This window comes from Mytilus trossulus, chromosome 7 (assembly GCF_036588685.1).
Source record: "Mytilus trossulus isolate FHL-02 chromosome 7, PNRI_Mtr1.1.1.hap1, whole genome shotgun sequence".
Lineage (NCBI taxonomy): Eukaryota > Metazoa > Mollusca > Bivalvia > Mytilida > Mytilidae > Mytilus > Mytilus trossulus.
Genome location: NC_086379.1, coordinates 71,596,905 through 71,618,336, shown reverse-complemented (window position 1 = coordinate 71,618,336; position 21,432 = coordinate 71,596,905). Strand labels below are relative to the sequence as shown.

At 31.8% G+C, this 21,432-nt stretch overlaps 2 protein-coding genes across 2 annotated transcripts in view; one reads left to right on the top strand and one right to left on the bottom strand.

Annotated features, from left to right (window-relative positions):
* The window catches only part of LOC134725724 (mismatch repair endonuclease PMS2-like), a 46,401-nt gene that overhangs the window by 12,948 nt on the left and 12,021 nt on the right, over window positions 1-21,432 (bottom strand). The window contains exons 8-22 of the mRNA XM_063589761.1: window positions 20,375-20,472; window positions 18,764-18,863; window positions 18,439-18,523; window positions 17,932-18,011; window positions 17,392-17,464; window positions 15,869-15,902; window positions 15,034-15,076; window positions 14,030-14,135; window positions 12,805-13,433; window positions 12,259-12,346; window positions 11,970-12,063; window positions 11,259-11,295; window positions 10,630-10,760; window positions 2,918-3,018; window positions 1,798-1,866 (exon numbers count right to left, since the gene is read on the bottom strand). Coding sequence (XP_063445831.1) covers window positions 1,798-1,866; window positions 2,918-3,018; window positions 10,630-10,760; window positions 11,259-11,295; window positions 11,970-12,063; window positions 12,259-12,346; window positions 12,805-13,433; window positions 14,030-14,135; window positions 15,034-15,076; window positions 15,869-15,902; window positions 17,392-17,464; window positions 17,932-18,011; window positions 18,439-18,523; window positions 18,764-18,863; window positions 20,375-20,472 — 1,768 coding nt within the window. The remainder of the gene's footprint in view (window positions 1-1,797; window positions 1,867-2,917; window positions 3,019-10,629; window positions 10,761-11,258; window positions 11,296-11,969; window positions 12,064-12,258; window positions 12,347-12,804; window positions 13,434-14,029; window positions 14,136-15,033; window positions 15,077-15,868; window positions 15,903-17,391; window positions 17,465-17,931; window positions 18,012-18,438; window positions 18,524-18,763; window positions 18,864-20,374; window positions 20,473-21,432) is intronic.
* Window positions 4,912-6,933, top strand: LOC134725723 (uncharacterized). The gene is made up of 2 exons (XM_063589760.1): window positions 4,912-5,030; window positions 5,192-6,933. Exon 2 carries the CDS (start codon window positions 5,195-5,197, stop codon window positions 6,869-6,871), a length of 1,677 nt encoding a protein of 558 aa, XP_063445830.1. The 5' UTR covers window positions 4,912-5,030; window positions 5,192-5,194; the 3' UTR covers window positions 6,872-6,933.

Here is a 21,432-nt window from a genome sequence, read left to right as displayed (position 1 = left end):
TTTTCTCTACTTTCAAAATCTTCAAAAGTTCTGTTTGAACCCGTCGACCTGGGACCTATCAATTATTGGTAATATTGATAATTAATTTTGGAAAAAAAAAGGGCCCGGAATGGAGTATCTTTTACTCAGCAGTATAGAGCAAACTTTCTTAATACACCGTTTTGTGGTGCGCCTGTCAGAGGCGGAACATACAGATAAGGTAATAGGTAACAGGTGAATATACTATTGGTATCGGTGTCGGATTCGATCCGGAACTTCTTAATTATTGGCAATATTAATTACGTGGAAAACAAAGGGGCCTGGAGTGGTGTAATTTTTAATCAACACCATTGTACTATATTAGTTATATGTAAAATTGAATTCTTTGATTCATCGTTTTTACGTGATGACGGCTGACAAATTGGACCTCGTAATTGTAGTATTATAGATATGACTTAACTCTATCAAGAAAAACGTGAATTACACAAAAGCATGTGCATATTAAAGAAAGACGTACGCGTAGTAATAAATTAAGACACGAAGCAACACGATTATTTGTTTTAGAGTTCTATTCTTCAAACGTATCGAGTTCTCTTTTTAATCTATATTTTAAATACAAGTTTTATATTTTGAATATTGAAATCTGGTTTAAATTTTCTACTAGCATTAATATTGATGTATAAATATCCGTTACTTTTTTCTAGATCTGAGAAGAAAATCAACTCTATTACACTAATATAATCGAAAAATTAAGAGTGTCACATGGTGTCTCTGTATGTTATTGTTCTGTAATTTATATATTCGCCATGATCCGCAATAAATTTTTAAATGTTATTTTGGCATGCCATACTTGATAGAAGTGCGGACGTGAAAGAAAGCACTCTTCACCAAAATTTCAACTGATATTACATTCCACGAATATTACATTTTGAGTATTCCGTCTTTTATAAAACTATACGTGTATCTGAAGAGAGAAGTTGTACTAGAAATAATTTTAACACCGATATCAATATGTTGGGTGTAGAATCTATTTTCAAAAAACTGTTTATTTAGTAAACAGAGATTACATGCCGAATAAATTTCTACATTTTTCAAGACTGATAATCATATAATTTTGAGTATTTTAAAAATGACCATCATTGATATAGACAAAAATTATTCAAGGTAAACTTATAACTCGTACTACACTCTTTATTGTGCTAAATTGCTAAATATTTCGACAAGCTTGGGTCTTTCGTCTCTTATTAGTCTTAACGGAAACTACAGGTTTGCAAAGAACTAATTATAACGGCCAGTACAATCATTATGAGGGTAGTCTCAATATAAGATGGTAGTGCAATATGTATATAATATTAAAGAAATATAATATATCTGATAAAGAAGTAAAAGCTTAAGGTATAGATTACATAAAAAAAACTGCCTAGACGGCAAGACAAATATTTTGGAGAATTTAGGAATAGTCCTTGGAAATTCATTATCAAATCACCATTCAATTAATAACTCAATAATATTTGTTTAAACTTTAATAATACTTCAGTCTTGCGTATAAAGATAATTTCGGAAGTTGCTGCATTTAGAAATATAAAAAAGCACTTGTTCAAATCTGATGAAAATCGAATGGAAAATCGCATCGTGTGAACATAACGCTGTACGATTTACCTGTGCGACGGTGTCAAGTCGAATGGAAAATCGAACGGAAAATCGTATCGTGTGAATGCACCTTTATGTACTGACAGGCCTAACTTTCTGTTTTTGTTGTAAAATAGTATTTTTGAAGAGATTACAATTATAATAATATGTTAAATATTTCTGACTAACCATCTTTTCCAAATGTCCAGTTTTTACTGACCGGTGTAGATATTAACTTGACTCTTTGTGTAGGATCACCTGTGAACAAAAAAATATACAAATACTTTTCTTTGTTTTATGATATTAAATAAAGTAGTTAATTTTAATGTTACATCAACAATTTTTTTTTTATTCAATATCATTCAATCAACAACAATGATCTCTGCAGGTCCATAAACCATAATTTCATTACATCAAAGATAATTTCCCTGATGTCGAAGTCTCAACACTGATGTTAGAATGCCTATTCATTTCATTCTCTTATGAAAGATAAGACAAGAAAATTCAAATTTGTTTCAACATATATAAAAACTATACAACACAAACTTCAGAGAGTCATTGAACACATCAAAGTAGATACATGCACAAGGTTATATTTGAGGACATTTGGAGTACAATGTTGTTTTTTTTAAATGTGGAAAACGTTTTCATACTGTTGTATTATTGACAAACTATTCATACAATTACAAACAGGAGAGACAAACAGATATTTTGTTTCCTTTAACCTTGTAACATTTCAAATATAGAATACGTTTACTTTTGTAAAACAAGTCCATCAAAAGCTCGGTAAATCATTTGTTGTGTATATTAGTATTCAATAACTAACCATGCTAACTTTGATTGATTGATTGATTGATTGTTGGTTGCATAAGGTCCAGTGTCAAAATATTTCATGCATGTAACAACAAGTAAACAATAAATACAATAAGTAGGTCTTGTAATGATAGAGGCCATTCTGGATAATGGGCGTGGAAATTTGGACTGCCACTGGAAAATGAGGGTATGTTGAATAGGGGCAGAATTTTGCTTTGAAACAGGCCACCTACGGACCCCTTAAAGAGATGTTGCAAGGGTTCTTAAAGTGCAAAGTGCTAGGCAATCTCTTTACATGAGGCATTGGATTTAACATACCCACTGTGACTGAATGTGGCTGCAAACTTGATACATCCCGCACAGCCAAAGGGAGCCCCACTTTGGTGAGTGTTTTACTACTGGTCAGGAGAAGACCAAGCAACCATATTTTGTTTCCCCAATCACCCTTAGGGGTTGATAACTTTGAATAAAACAAACTACCTGTTTTTACTATTACCTTGTTCATCTACAATAAAATCAAATCCATTCTTTCGGAATACCTCTATACTCTCCATTAGTATTATCTCATTACTGGATGTCAGTTCTAGACTCTGTGGACTACAAGACAAAGAATAGAGAAAATTATTTGCTTATTCCCTTTTTTTGCGACAGGTGACAGGAATTTGCTGCAGCAATTGCAATCTATTTTAAAAGCACAATTTGATAACATGTATATGAATGAAAGCACTTTGCACATATAAATGTATAAAATGTCCTGAAAGGGAAATATTAAATAGGTGAATATATATATAAACTGTCATCAAAGAGATATGTCTAGCTCTTTTGTAATTTCTATAATGCAAATTTTCAAAGTCAATGATCCATGAATGAAGGAGCAGGATCAAATAATCTCCAAGGTAATGAGATATGCCAATGATAATACAACTGCAAACTAAATATCATTGACTTACCACTAGTGGTTCACCATAAATCGACCTTATTACAAACTAATACATGAAGACTAAGCAAAAGTTTTAAAGCCAATAGACCATGACTGAATCAGCCGGGCCAAATAATCTCCATGGAAATGAGATATGCAATGCTTAAACAACTACATACCAATTATCATCAATTTACCACTAGTGGTTCCCTATAAACTGACCTAATCACAAACTAATACATGAAAATATAGCCAAAAGTCAATAGACCGTAACTGAGGGGGTGGGGCCAAATTCTTGCTTAGTCTTGCATTCTGTGACTTCAAACGCTATAAATGAGACAAAAATCAAAAGCTTTTGTGTTAAAGGTTAATAAAAATATTGAAATTTTAAAGTAATGCTTCACAAAACTAGTCCACACTCAGAAATGGCTCATCTGATCCCCTGATCATGATTGAGTTTATGTTGAAAGTTTTAAAGACAAAGATTTAACCACCAAAACTTAATGTTGACCAAAAGACCACAAAAATAAGGTCCAATAAATACTGCACGACACTTTACAATCATTCCATACATCAAATCTAGTTAACTTTTAACTTAAAGCACCTGCGAAACAGACCTAACCATAATTATTTTTACCATTGAACCATGAAAATAAGGTAAAGGTTGGCCTAACTCTACCAGGTATAACAACATATTCAAATCATTCTTTTTACCAAACATAGTTTATATATTGCATACAGTAGATAGGAAAAAGACAAAACTACCGAATCATACTTCTGACCAATGGACCATGAAAACAAAGTTAAGGTCAAATGAACCTAGAATTAATATGAAAAGTTAGTACTTAAGTCCATCTCCCCAAAACATTTCAGATTTGACTTATTATTAAATTGATTTGTGGTATATATTGATGAATGGAAATAAAAAAAAATGAAACTATGACAGTAATGACAAGACATGATTTGTAAATATCTCAAATATTCTCCCTCCAGAAATATTCCCCATTCTCAGATTATTTTATCATCAAACTCATCCATGGTTATATTGAATTCAAAAGTTCCTACAATTGGAAGAGAACTTGGAGAAAATAAACCAGCTGAAAATGGCAACAAATAATGTGGCTATGAATAGAATGACCTATATATGGATAGGTCAAAACATTTAACTCTGTAGCCAAATTTATTGTATGGGTAATAAATATAAGATTCAGAAAAATCTGGCATCATCAGTAGGTTATCTGTTTTGTTACTATATTAATTGTTGGTGCATTTGATTGGGAAATTGAAAAGATTGAAATGAAAAAAAGCTTGAAAAGATTGAAATGAAAGAAGCCTTCACTTTACATTAGTGAAATTATAATTTAAATATAGAGATATTACAAGAAATATTTCACAATTTCCATAATAATAAATACTATAAATAGATCTGATCTGACAAAATGATTTAATATATCTTTGTATTATCAATATATTGTATTACATTGTATGATATAAGGTAGGTCATTTAAATATTTATTGAATACAGCATTTAAATATTTATTGATCACCTGAATTTAAATGTTTACCTGAACAACATATAAACATGTCCTATTTAACTTCCTTGTAGGTTGTGAAAATCATTGAAGGAAATGAATTCGAAGTGTCATAAGAACAACGTTAACTCAAAAGGATTTTTTCTATACACTTAAAGGTATCTATTTATTAAATAGCAATTATGACTCAAAGAAAAGTGGGGTATATAGCAGTTAAGACTAAAAGAAGCGTATTAAAAATTACAGAATAATACTTTTAAATCTATACCTTATGAATCCTGCCAATTAGGTCAATTATTTATCTTTTATTTCTGTTTAGGTCATGGCATCCAACAAACCTATACCATGTGGGCCTTGTCACAAGGGAGAACTAACCACAAATGCTGAGTTCTGGTGTTATAACTGTGAAGAAGGATTATGTTCAACATGTTCTGGTCACCATAAAATATCTAAATCATTATGTGATCATAAAACCATTAATATCAAAAGTTATAAACTATTAAATAAAGCCATCGAAACAGAATGTGACAAACATGGTCAACAACTCAACTTGTACTGTCCTAGTCATTTAATGCCTTGTTGTGATGAATGTATTCCTACTAGTCATACAAAATGTACAGGAATAAAAAGTTTAGCTAGTGTAGTAGAGAAAACAAAAATGGTAAAATCAAAAGAATCTTTAGATAAAGATATAACCTCCATCTTAGACATCTTGAATAAAATGGTGATCAACAAATCAGAAAATATCAAAAGAGGTGAACAACAGTGTGAAAGCATCAAAGGCAGGATTATAAAATTCCGTAAGAAAATAAATGAACATTTAGACAAACTAGAGAAGAAGTTATACCAAGAAACAAACACCATCTTGAATGAAGAGAAATCAAATGCATCAGATTTGATAAATGAAATTGAAGAAAAGATAAGAGAACTAGATGGAGTGAAAGATTATCTACATGCTTTCACAACACATAGTTCTAAACTACAATCCTTTCTAGGAGTACATCAGATTGAACAACAAGTAAATCAATATCAACAATATGTTGAGGATCTGGAAGGTGATGACAGGAATAAAGAATTTGACATCAAAATGGAGCAAAATAATGAAATGGAAAAGACCCTAAAAAAAATAGAATCTCTTGAATCACTAGCAGTTACAGTTATCAAAACAGATAAACCAATGAATAGAAAAACAAGTGTGAGTCAGAAAGCACAAGTACAATTACAACCACAATCAAACATAAACAAAATGACAATGAATATTGAGACAAAGATAGATTTAAACATGGAGAAGTCTATTAGTGACTTGATTTGTCTGATGGATGGTAGAGTTGTAGTTGTTAAACAGAGTGATACTGCTAATATACTTACTTCTGATGGCAAACTACAGAAACAGTTACCTTTACCTGGTAGAGTTGTAAGTGTAACACAGATCAATCACAATATTATAGCCATGACTTATCCTGGTGAGGGAGCCATTAAAATCTTCAATATAGAGAATGAAATAGTTACCAAAGTTATCACATTAAACAAAGCATGCTATGGAATATCATTCTCCAATAATTCCCTGGCTGTAGGTCTGGAGAAAGATGAAATTCGTATTATAGACTTAGAAGGATATACACTGAAGTCAATAAAAGTTGAGAGTAAATCATCCCTGTTTCACCTTGTTTACTGTAATGACAGAGTAATCTATAGTGATTATTTAGGTAAAAAAGTTTACTGTGTGAATGGATCAGGTAAACAGATCTGGAAATATACAGATTTATCTGAACCATGGGGACTTTCTACAGATTTATATGGTAACATTTTTGTAGCAGATAATGGATTTCATAGAATAATAGTAATATCAAAAGATGGACAGAAGAGTAAAGAGCTGACTAATGAGAATGAACTGGAGCTTCCTCGGTGCATTTGTTTTAGTAAACACAATGAGTCATCAGGCTTTATTTGTGATTTCCCAGGAACATACTTGGTAAAATTCAATTTATCTCATGAATAAGATATACATGTACACTGAAGAATCTTTTCCATTAAATGATAAAAATTTTAATTGATTTATATTACAAGAATATGCTTTAAGGTGGCCAGAAGTTAATGACTTGTGACTTCTAATATTTTGTATGCGAAATTTCTGTCTGATTATAAATTATAGACTGATAAATACAAAAAGTAATAACATAAAAACTTCACACTTTCATTGTTTTGAATCTTCTTATTCATTGGCTAAAGAATTAGAAATTTGAGAAACCGGTTGTTTCACCAATAAAAAAAATAATTTCAACCTTTTTTTACATATTCTACAATAGAGGTCAAATAGACCTTGGTAGCATTAGTCTCTGACTTGTCAGTTCCACTTTGTGTTTATTGTTTTCATTTGCATCAAAATCCTCGCTTTGTTTGAATTGTGAATCAATAGTTTTGTTTTACATGCATCATTCATTTAAGACATTGGTATAGCTGTTTAAAAAAACAATTAATTAAAAGTATACAAATGCTTGATGAATTGTTGTAATCCAGGTGTTTTTCATTACCAGGGTCATTGGTTGAGGGGCTCATAACAGGGGCCCAGGATTTTGAAAACACAATGTAAATCAATTTCTGACTCTGAATGACTGTATGTCGCTGTACTTACCGAATCAGTTTCTGACTCTGAATGACTGTATGTCGCTGTACTTACCAAATCAGTTTCTGACTCTGAATGACTGTATGTCCCTGTACTTACCAAATCAGTTATTGACTCTGAATGACTGTATGTCGCTGTACTTACTGAATCAGTTTCTGACTCTGAATGACTGTATGTTGCTGTACTTACTGAATTAGTTTCTGACTCTGAATGACTGTATGTCGCTGTACTCTGAATCAGTTTCTGGCTCTAAATGACTGTATGTCGCTGTACTTACTGAATCAAGTTTCTGGCTCTAAATGACTGTATGTCGCTGTACTTACTGAATCAGTTTCTGACTCTGAATGACTGTATGTCACTGTACTTACTGAATCAGTTTCTGGCTCTGAATGACTGTATGTCGCTGTACTTACTGAATCAGTTTCTGGCTCTGAATGACTGTATGTCACTGTACTTACTGAATCAGTTTCTGACTCTGAATGACTGTATGTCGCTGTACTTACTGAATCAGTTTCTGACTCTGAATGACTGTATGTCGCTGTACTTACTGAATCAGTTTCTGACTCTGAATGACTGTATGTCGCTGTACTTACTGAATCAGTTTCTGACTCTGAATGACTGTATGTCGCTGTACTTACTGAATCAGTTTCTGACTCTGAATGACTGTATGTCTCTTTACTTACTGAATCAGTTTCTGACTCTGAATGACTGTATGTCGCTGTACTTACTGAATCAGTTTCTGGCTCTGAATGACTGTATGTCCCTGTACTTACTGAATCAGTTTCTGACTCTGAATGACTGTATGTCGCTGTACTTACTGAATCAGTTTCTGGCTCTGAATGACTGTATGTCGCTGTACTTACTGAATCAGTTTCTGACTGAATGACTGTATGTCGCTGTACTTACTGAATCAGTTTCTGACTCTGAATGACTGTATGTCTCTTTACTTACTGAATCAGTTTCTGACTCTGAATGACTGTATGTCGCTGTACTTACTGAATCAGTTTCTGACTCTGAATGACTGTATGTCGCTGTACTTACTGAATCAGTTTCTGACTCTGAATGACTGTATGTCGCTGTACTTACTGAATCAGTTTCTGACTCTGAATGACTGTATGTCGCTGTACTTACTGAATCAGTTTCTGACTCTGAATGACTGTATGTCGCTGTACTTACTGAATCAGTTTCTGACTCTGAATGACTGTATGTCTCTTTACTTACTGAATCAGTTTCTGACTCTGAATGACTGTATGTCGCTGTACTTACTGAATCAGTTTCTGGCTCTGAATGACTGTATGTCCCTGTACTTACTGAATCAGTTTCTGACTCTGAATGACTGTATGTCGCTGTACTTACTGAATCAGTTTCTGGCTCTGAATGACTGTATGTCGCTGTACTTACTGAATCAGTTTCTGACTGAATGACTGTATGTCGCTGTACTTACTGAATCAGTTTCTGACTCTGAATGACTGTATGTCTCTTTACTTACTGAATCAGTTTCTGACTCTGAATGACTGTATGTTGCTGTACTTACTAAATCAGTTTCTGACTGAATGACTGTATGTCTCTGTACTTACTGAATCAGTTTCTGACTCTGAATGACTGTATGTCGCTGTACTTACTGAATCAGTTTCTGACTCTGAATGACTGTATGTCCCTGTACTTACTGAATCAGTTTCTGACTGAATGACTGTATGTTGCTGTACTTACTGAATCAGTTTCTGACTCTGAATGACTGTATGTCGCTGTACTTACTGAATCAGTTTCTGGCTCTGAATGACTGTATGTCGCTGTACTTACTGAATCAGTTTCTGACTCTGAATGACTGTATGTCGCTGTACTTACTGAATCAGTTTCTGACTCTGAATGACTGTATGTCACTGTACCTAATGAATCAGTTTCTGCCTCTGAATGACTGTATGTCGCTGTACTTACTGAATCAGTTTCTGACTGAATGACTGTATGTCGCTGTACTTACTGAATCAGTTTCTGACTCTGAATGACTGTATGTCTCTTTACTTACTGAATCAGTTTCTGACTCTGAATGACTGTATGTTGCTGTACTTACTAAATCAGTTTCTGACTGAATGACTGTATGTCTCTGTACTTACTGAATCAGTTTCTGACTCTGAATGACTGTATGTCGCTGTACTTACTGAATCAGTTTCTGACTCTGAATGACTGTATGTCCCTGTACTTACTGAATCAGTTTCTGACTGAATGACTGTATGTCTCTGTACTTACTGAATCAGTTTCTGACTCTGAATGACTGTATGTCGCTGTACTTACTGAATCAGTTTCTGACTCTGAATGACTGTATGTCCCTGTACTTACTGAATCAGTTTCTGACTGAATGACTGTATGTTGCTGTACTTACTGAATCAGTTTCTGACTCTGAATGACTGTATGTCGCTGTACTTACTGAATCAGTTTCTGGCTCTGAATGACTGTATGTCGCTGTACTTACTGAATCAGTTTCTGACTCTGAATGACTGTATGTCGCTGTACTTACTGAATCAGTTTCTGACTCTGAATGACTGTATGTCGCTGTACTTACTGAATCAGTTTCTGACTCTGAATGACTGTATGTTGCTGTACTTACTGAATCAGTTTCTGACTCTGAATGACTGTATGTCACTGTACTTACTGAATCAGTTTCTGACTCTGAATGACTGTATATCACTGTACTTACTGAATCAGTTTCTGACTCTGAATGACTGTATGTCGCTGTACTTACTGAATCAGTTTCTGACTCTGAATGACTGTATGTCGCTGTACTTACTGAATCAGTTTCTGACTCTGAATGACTGTATGTCGCTGTACTTACTGAATCAGTTTCTGACTCTGAATGACTGTATGTCGCTGTACTTACTGAATCAGTTTCTGACTCTGAATGACTCTATATCACTGTACTTACTGAATCAGTTTCTGACTCTGAATGACTGTATGTCGCTGTACTTACTGAATCAGTTTCTGACTCTGAATAACTGTATGTCGCTGTACTTACTGAATCAGTTTCTGACTGAATGACTGTATGTCGCTGTACTTACTAAATCAGTTTCTGACTCTGAATGACTGTATGCTGTACTTACTGGATCAGTTTCTGACTCTGAATGACTGTATGCTGTACTTACTGAATCATTTTCTGACTCTGTATGACTGTATGTCGCTGTAACATTTCAAAGTTATATTTCTCGTCTGTAGCATGCTGATCTACAATAAACAGGTCCTCTCTCAACTTGGAGATGATAAATCCTAAGTTAAACTATGAAAAAAAATAATAAATGATATATGATATTATATTTTAAAGAAAAACAACAATGTGTCCATATATAGTAAAGAAAACACAAAAATGTCCATAATACACGGAGGTTCAACTGACACTATCATTTTCTATGTTCAATGGACTGTAAAATTGGGGCTAAAACTCTAATTGGGCAATAAATTAGAAAGATCATATCATAGGCATTATGTGTAATTAGTTTCAAGTTGATTGTACTTTAACTTCATCAAAAACTAACTTGACCAAAATCTTTAACCTAAAATGGGACAGACAGCCAAACAGACACACAGACCAAAAACATAATGCCCATAAATGAGGCATACAAAGTAATATTGGATAAAACTTTTGGTGTTATTACATGGTTTTATCTTAAAAAACAACAACAAATATATAGTTTAAATTTAAAATCTTCGATATGAGTCATTAACGATAGTCAAAGGATCATTCTATTGTACATCATAGAATAAAATAGGTAAATACCTGTCCAAGGATTTCCATCTCTTTAAACATATCCTTACTGTAAAGACAAAAACATAATTTCACATAAATAAAAAGTTATATCAAGATATTATATTCTCTAGATGTCATCTAACTTTTGTGTTGCTAGGTTGAGGTTTCTTTGATGCTTCCAAAAATCTACTTTTTTTTATTAAAATATCATCTAGACAAGTATTGATTCAAAATTTGCCCGGCAGGGTCTTAGGTAAAACCTCACCTTTGACAAGATATCCATCTTTTTAGAGTTGCCTCACATAAGAAACAATTCAGCCAAGACTGCTAATATTCCCTCTTTTTTCTGTAACTTGTTTAAATGTCAGCATACTTCTCCAGTTTTTAATAGTTATACGAAATACTGTTGATTCCTAAATATTTGTTGCCTACCAATTTTTGTGGATTTCAAGGGTAAAGGGGAACCAAAAATTTAAATGTTCAACAATTTAATTTTTAAAAGTAGTGTATGCAGACTTCAATCTATGAAAATTGGAACCAACGAAAATAAATGAATCTGCAGTAACTAAATATTGAATGAGGATATTAAAAGCAAAGCAGATCATTACCCATAAATTCACATGGGCATATGATATGATATTAGAAATGGTAAAGTTATGGTTGTAAAAGTTTGGTTTGTTATTTTGTTGATGGATTGCTGTCTAACTGATAATAACCCACTCAAAACTTTATTTGTATTACCTGATTTCTTTTTGTAATTCCTCTTCTGCAGCTTTGTTATCTGTCGGTGATATCTTGGCTCGGAACGTACGACAAAAACTTTCTTCACTCTTTCCTTAGGTAAAACAAATATAAATCTCAAACATTAAACAGAACATGTCACAAACAAATATGTGAACTGTCACAAAATAAATAACATTATCACAAGCAAATAAAATTGTGTTGTGTTAATTACTAGTAATAGAATCTTAGTTGAATTTTCTAAATGTTATTAGGCCTTTGTTAAATTATCAAAATCAATTGTTCTTACTATTTTTCCTTTTCTGCACTCTATCTCTAAATCCCTTAAAATCAAATGTAACTGTTCTTTCTGTTCGCTTGTGGTCTTGCATCTCATCCTGAAGAAAAAAAATATAAAATGATGTTTAGAATTGATGAAACAAAGACTTGGAGTTTTATTACCTAATTGAAAATAAACAAATATGCACAGCTTTCACTACTATATACATTCTTCAAATAGGAGTATCTCACTCATTATATGTTTCGTCTTGCTTTATTCTATTAAGATCAAATATTGAATTTTCTATCTTTTCAATATTGTGTGGGTTGGTAAAATGCAATTAAAGCTACTAACATGCAAAAAAAAAAGGAAAAAAGATTTCTTTATGCAATTTTTAAACTTACTTTAAATTGTCACACTTATTGACCAATTTATTATTTTGTATACTGTATTATATTGCTCTAGTTGCACACAATGTGTGCCTGCATGTATTTGTAATAAACTTGTTATTGTAACTTATTCACATAAAAAACCTTTCTGACTTAAATGTATTGCTCCCTTGACTAATTAACTTACAAAGCAAGTCACTTGTAAATATGGTTCTGGTTCTTTTATCATATTCGGACTGGAACAATCCACTTCAGAAACTTCTAAATTAGTATTAACAGTAGCTTTCAATCTTCTATCAACTTCATCATTTAAACAGTCTTCTTGAACACAACTGGTGGCAGGTGAACACAAATAACTATTCTTAGATTCTCTTTTGTCTGATTTAATGCTTTGGCATTCAGCATTTTTACTACTGTCTGAATCAGGGTCTAACAATATCACCTCTTCTGTTTCCAATCTTTCTGAATGATCTTGACATATTTCCTGAGAGAGATGTTGTACATCACTGTCTGATGATATTGTCACACAGACTGATGACTGGGAATCTGTCTGGTCCTGTGAACTACTGATTCCTGATTCAGAATCTGTCTGAGTTAACTCCCTTTTCTCATGATTTACTATAAATGAGTTTGGAGATACACATTGGTTGTCAGTATTTTCAAGTAAAGATTTGTTTGTTTCAAATGTAACAGATATATCTTGGGAATCCTTCACTTCTGTAGTAATGATTGGTTTAGTTTCAATAAAAGATTCTTTCATTTCTTCTGTATTGTCTGAAGTTTTTGATTTAATGACAAAAGAATCAAGTCTTCGCTCTAAAATAGAAAGGTTAAACTATACAACTTTACTCCAATTTGAGGTGGAAGCCAAAATATGATATAAATAGATTCAACTCTTCAATACATTCACTGCCAAATTATTTTGTTAATCTAGACAAAAAGAACATTTTCAACTCAAATTATTTCTTGATCATATGAATTATTCTGCATGGTCCATTTCAGTGAATATTTTTATTCACATGATTCATTCAAAAGAATAATAAAGTGTGGAAATAATGACATAAGTAACCATTATCAGAGTATGCTTATTTTACTTCATGGTAAAGTGCATATAAATAAGCAGTATTTTAGATTTTTATGAATTTGTAATGCATTCAGAAAAAATTGAACTGCATCTGAATATCCATAAATCATTCCAGCATTAAACCTAGTATTCTCTTCTACAGAAATGCACACAGCAATAACTCGATAAAATTCTAATCAAAATTCTGTGGATTGAATGTCAAGTTTTAATTTAAATTAAAAAAACATTTTTCCATTTTGCTATACATTTTTGGATCAATTTACAATTTCGATTAATGTAAGAAACCTTGGATCTTTGACTTAATAGAGGAAATCAGTTGTTAGCTTACGTTTACTCTGTTGCTCTTTAACAGGTGATATTGAACTTTCCTCCTCTTTGGTGAAACTGCTACTAAATGTTCTCTTTAAATTATTAAAGGCACTGCCTACTGAATGCTTAAATGGGAGAAAAACATAAGTCTTTAATGATTGTCATCTTTCAAAAATATATAAATGTACAGAGAGCAGAAAAACCCTTAATAAAGTAACTATATAATGAAATAACAGATATATATGGTTAGGAGCCTCTGGCCTTTGTTAGTCTTGTATTATTTTAATTTTAGTTTCTTGTGCACAATTTGGTAATTAGTGTGGCGTTCATTAATACTTAACTAGTATATATTTGTTTAGGGGCCGGCTTAAGGACACCTTTGGGTGCGGGAATTCCTCGCTACATTGAAAACCTGTTGGTGACCTTCTGCTGTTGTTTTTTCTATGGTCAGGTTGTTGTCTCTTTGACACATTTCCCGTTTCTCAATTTTACTGTTTAGTTTATCAAATGTTGAATTTGTACACCTTGTCCTTTGTCACTGGTTATTTTGAAGAAATAAAACACCACATTTTAAACAACTTTGAAAATCACACAAATCAATCCCTAATAAGTTAACATGCAAGTAATTCTTTAATTCTCTCTTATACACTTTCCATAATGTTTCAAAAGGATGCTAGAAATAACCAATAACATTACATGTCTTAATGAAATTGATTATAAGTGCTGTTCTTGGATATTTCATTGTAGTACAATGTAATACAATGTGGAATAAAATTTAATGAACATTTAACATAACATTTGTAATTTGTAATTTAACATAAGAGAACCTAGGGGTACACAATTTGAGCTTATAACTGACAAGCTGACAGTATCATCTCTAAAACTGTCTTTTAATTACATTATTCTAATTTTACAAGTTTGTTCTTACAAATTCTTAAATCTAAAGAATAGTTCATGTATGTGAGTAAGTTTCTCTGGAAATTACTTATATATTAGCCTAGCTATAAAATACTATTTACATACCTTTGACAAAACTGGACTTTCACAATTTAACTCACTGCTTTCTCTGAGAAAAATCAGAAAAAATCCAATGTAAAAGATTTTTATAATGTCACATGACTTATATGGGAGGTAAAATTCCCTCTTTTACTCAAAATCACCTTATTTTCAAGCCCTCATCATTTTAGTTGTTAAGATAATAATTCCATATTCAGTTTTCACTGCATTTTCAGGGAACCACAAAAATGGGTTCAACACCGTTATTTTGCATAATATTCTAAATTTTGAATCATAATGAACATACTCATCAAACTTCAAGTGAGTGTGACCTGAATTTCGTGAAAACTATATTAGCGAAAATCTTTTACCAGTCATGGGACAAATTACAGAACAAATAAACAGACCAGATAACATGATAAACGGTGGGGTATAAATCATTGACATTTACCACACATTTAAATCAAATTCTAATGTAAAAGGTAGTTCTACTCCTTACTCATGCATCAAAGAGGGGGGTTTAAGGGGTCCTGATCCCAAAACCCAGCTTAAAAACACAAAATCCAGAGGTCCTCAATTTTAATAAATTTAAATCCCAACATCATGAAATTAGAAGAAAAAAAAATCCCAGATCCAAAAAGGGAAAATCCCTAAGAGTTTAGAAACACCAGATTCCTGACTCCCGATAAAGATCCTATCCCTCCTTATCATATATCTCAGTAAGCATCTCAAGATCATTACTTTACTAGGACTATCTTAAATTTGGCACCTGTTGGCATGAGGAGAGATAAAACAATAAATGCATTTTGATGCAAGTGAGAAAAATTCAGAAATATTGCTTCTATATTTTCAAGCTACATACCTTTGTTTAAAGGGACTTGTTTTCACTTTGTTGCCTAGAAAGAAGATTGAAATGTATTATTCTTCAAAACAATCTCTTATCTAAAGCTGATAGGAAATCTCTGACATTATCTTTCATTGTTACATTTTGTATCATTATGTACAGATTGGGTTGTAATAAGTAAGCTGAAAAAAACCATATGTAACTGACTGTGCAGTATGGGCTTTGCTGAATGTTGAAGGCCATACAGTGATCAATAGTTGTTAATTTCTGTGTCATTTAGTCTTTTGTGAAGAGTTGTCTCATTATCAATTATACCACATCTTCACTTTTATAAATATCTTTTAACATCAAATAGGTGTACATTATAGGTGAATACATATTCTAATATGACATCCTTATTACGCTTTTTAAACAAAGCCTTGTTCTAATGAGCACAAAATATGTTTGACACATGCCCACAAATTTACTGTTTATATTAAAGTTATTTCCATCGTTATCCTATAAAATATATACATTCAAGAAGCTTACATAAACTTTTATAATATATGTTATTTAGTTCAACATATATTTACCCTGCTCATATTTTTTAAACTTATCAAATATGAAATGCAATGTACAGACTCCTCAGGGAGGAAATGGGAATAGCTAAACATTTTTACTGTATTTTCGTACGCTTCGACCTATATAATTACTGTATTTGTCCTATTAGAATAGAAATATTTCCTTCATGTCATGATCTATGCTCATTCCTCACTAACGCTCAGTGTAAAATATCAACAAATATAATGCCTTCCCATGTTAAAATGAGCATAGAGCATGACATGAAGGAATTATTTCTTAAGAAAAATCATGGATCTTGCATCATAAACCTATTTCCTATATTTACTGTTGTCCCCAACATGCTTGAAATGTTTGCCACTGAACATAAAGTAAACATGAATTCATTAATGAAAAGTTCCTTCACCTTTGTATGCTAGCTCTATAATAATTTGTTGTCTACATGCCTTATTCAAAGAATGGAGTTGAAATGTCTGATGTTATATAGTGAAAATATTAGACTGTCAAGTTAGCATACCAATATGTTGTAAATACATGAAAACTGCATTTTATAGAATTCTTAGAGATCTCTTATCAATTTTGCCATGCAGTCATATACAATATCACAAAAAAGTTCAACTCAGCAATAGACATATTTACACTTGTATGCAAATGTGTCTGCCATTATGTAAAATCACAAAGGTTCCTGTAAACTTCGACATAAGAATTCAAAATAATTGACGTCATAATTAAAATGAGATATTTTTGTTTGACGTCAAAAGGTTATTCGGAGGTGATCTAAGGTCATTCGGAGGCAAAATACAGCTAAATACCAAAAGTGTAAATACGTTTATATTCATTGTGAAAAATGTTGTGTTACACAGAAATTCATTTTCTATTCACTTGTCATTGTTCATATCAGTAAATTTTTAATAATGGATACTTCATATTCTTATTATAGCAATTTCATTTTTTTTCCCCAATTCTATTTTGACCATACTTACCAAGGTTTTGTAATGTACATGTATTAACATTATATACCGATGCTGTAGGTTCAAACATTTCTATCAAAGATGTCTGCAAAAATAAAACAGATTTATACCTCAACTAAATGTAACTTGCTTTTAAAAAAAACCTGCTTTTAAACTATTGATGTAAATTCTATTTCATGATGTCATGTGACATTTTTCACCTGTATTGATACACATACTTACTATTAACACAAAGTTGTGACTAGGGTATACACATATTTTCAATGGACCTAACATGCGGATATAAAACACATGTTAAAATGGGATCCAGTAGGCTGTGTCTAAATATGCAGTCACATCTGAACCAAATGGGGATGATAAATTTGATACGTGATGTATAGGAAGAGTGTCATGCTATGTGTCTTTAAAAAAACACCTAGCAAAAGCTTTTTCATTCTCACATAAATTATCTTGTAGAAAATATTCATTTGATCTATCGTTAATATGTTTTTGCCCTAAAATCAAATGAAGTATTTGCATAAAGCATCAATCAAGAAATTTGTACATACTTACTTTAATGACAGCTAATAAAATCTTTTCATTTTCTATAAACACTTGTCTTTTATCAGGGGTCACATTCACATCTACAGATTCTGTAATTAATAAACTGTTATTAATATTTGTCTTTATCAACAAGATTTTACAAGTCAAAGCTACAATAAATGCTATACATATATTGCTATGATCCATTTTCAACATATCAAGATAATTCTACTATTTAAATTGTAAGTGGAGCTTCATCTGTCAATATCATCCTACTGAAACAGACGGGAAAATGCTCTTCATCACCTGTCTATTACTCATCATTTACTTAGTATATTGGAAATGTCATATGTTCATACCATGATATTTACATATTTGTTACTCTCTATACCATCTTAAAGAGCAAATGCATATAAATAATGAGAAACTGAAATTTTGCTCACACTTATTATCTGATGGTCATCTTAAGATATTACTCTTTTATTTAATTAACTGGGGAAAAATGATAAACAGTCACCATTTTCTAAAAATATTTACCTTTCTGTATAGTAATACTGAGGGCCACAAAGGGATACTGATGTCGATTATACTGATGATATACTTCATTTACAAGTTTTGATAGCTGGAAAAAAAGAGCGATAAAAAGCCACAAAATGAATGTTTAGTATCCAAAAATAAGCATAATAAACTAATTTCAGGAACATTTTGCAGTATACAGAATTCAATATAAGCATATTTTTCTCTAAGCCTTTGTAGATGATTTCAACTACATTATAACCCTTAATTGTATAACTAAAATTTAATGATTTTTATGGCCAATTGTAACCCTACTCCACAGGAAATAAGACAAACACTAAGGTACCTTAGAATGATCACATGGTCTTTTGTTAATGAAGTAAAACTGTCTATCTGCACTGCTTCTTCCCTGACCATGTTCACACTTAGATATATGGCCTTCAATCCTTAAAATATTACAAAACATTGGTAATATATCATGTTCACACTTAGATATATGGCGTTCTATCCTTATAATATTAAAAAACATTGGAAATATTTCATGTTCACACTTAGATATATGGCCTTCTATCCTTAAAATATTACAAAACATTGGAAATATATCATGTTCACACTTAGATACATGGCCTTCTATCCTAAAACATTACAAAACATTGCAAATATATTCTGCTATGTACAAATATACCTGATTCTTTCAAAACTAAGTATGTGGAGTTTGTGACAGAACTGGTCCAGCAAATTATTTTGTTAACTTTTACATTTAGAAGATTTGTCAAATTTCAGATTTGTGACGCCACCCAAATTCAAAGATCTGTGTTTATTGGTAATTTAAAGGTTGTATATAAGTTTGGTTATGGCTAACTGAATGAAAACCAATTCTATGGCGTATGTAAGGACAGACAAAGATTAAACTTAATGACCCCTCTATTGTTGCCAGGTCATGAAAACTTCTATAATAAATATCTTTTTCAGAAGGATATGGACCCTATTGAATTTCAATTATATATATATATATATATATACTGCAGCTGTGCTATTTGAGCAGTCAAATTGCATTGATTGTATATTCATATGTGATATACAGTCCCTGACCGTATATCACCTTGTTTATGACGTTGACAATGTGTTTCCGTAGAGTTTTATTTATGACGTCAATAAAACATACAGGTTCATGGAAATTTAACGTCGTCCGCTTCAAAATAAGAAATGATGTTTTTTACCCAAAATACTTCATTCCGAACATTTTTAAGAGTTGCAGTATATAAAAAATAACCATACATTGTCTCAAAATATCAATTTGTTATTTGTACTCGGCTCGAAACAGGTAGAAATGCTCGGCACAGCCTCGCTTCTACCTGTTTCTAAGCCTTGTACAAATAACATTGATATTTCGAGACAATGTATGGTTATTCTATATATATGTTTGTACCATAATATTTTGCAATGTAAACAATCAAGTCTTATAATTATTAACATTGAATGGGTGACCATTGGACACAATGCCAAGCTGGTACTGGTCCCATTCCCATGTTCAAAGAAAACATGAAATCTGGGTCAAAATGTTGTTTTTTCTCCACAAAATAAAAGTTTCACATCACAATCAACAAACACATGTAAAGTTTAAAATTGATTAAACCACAATTTCATCTTAGAATCATTTAACCAAAAACCCTTACCTGATAGGGAAAGATAAACAGAATAACTGACAGACAAACAACATAAAACATAATGATCCTCTTCTATTGAAGAAAAGGGATAAAATATCAAAGATTTCTATATCTTTTTTATACTTACTACGATATCTAAATTATCAAAATTTAAAAGAAAAAAATATAAGTATATTTGAGGGAGAATTTTGTATCTTTCTACTGAATGTGAATGAAGACTGCTGATGGAAAAGACCTTTTTTGCTAAATAGTATCACTATAAGAAAGTTTATAACAATACTACAACCAACTTGAACAATTCTGTCTGTCCGTCTGTGAGCTTGATCCCATACTCTGATGATACCTCCTCAGTGGGTTTGTGTTGTTTAAACTCTAATATACTCTGCGTCTAGAATGTAAGAATGTATAATAAAATTTATTATTATACCACAGTATGTTTTTTCTATATAAAAAGTAATGAAATAGTTGTGCTATTTCATTCCACAGAACCATTTGCCAGTCAATAGTTTCAAAGACTATTGCCCCGGTTAATAGTTCCATAATCATCTTTCCCGTACTTTTTCAAGCTTATTTTTCATTGGATGATAATGATGTCATTGACTACTCTGCTTTGTTACGTATGATTTGCCACGTCAAACTCACCTTTATATTGTAAACGGTGGAATCTGTTTGTGTTGATTGTAACTTCACTTACAAGAAGCAATTATAAAAGAGAAAGAAAATCATAATATGGGTTCGCTCTCCGTATATTAAAAGTGAATTAAATTTTTGTTTGTCGTAATTTAGCTAGAATTTATTATAAGCACGGAAAGTTTAACACAAGTATTTCTAGTCTTGATTGAAATTAATGAAATATTTATAAATACAAAACGAATTATAAAAACAAGTATAGTACATCATGTGCATGTTTAAAAGTTATGTGACATTTTTCTTTTCTTTAAAATCAGATGATATATTTACACTTTTAAAAAATTAGTTATTTGGTATATAAAAACACTTAACGGCTGTTTTGTTCAGTATAATAAAACACCTAATGACTGGTTGCACGGGTAATAGCAAGTTTGTTGTCCCTTCGCATACCAACTATTGCTCTTGGCTTTGCTTCGAGCAATAGTTGGTATCTCAGGGACAACAAACTTGCTTTTACCCTCACACCCAGTCAAAAGGTGTATAGTATTCAATGCAGTTAGGACAAAATCATAGGTCAATATAATCTAAATAATTTAAAATAAGATTCCATTATGAAAACATTATATTTTTTAAAATCAATCTTTATCTTACTATTACATGTAGGTGTTCGATAGTTCATTGTTGATGACCTTCCTATGATTCTCAAAATAAATAAAAG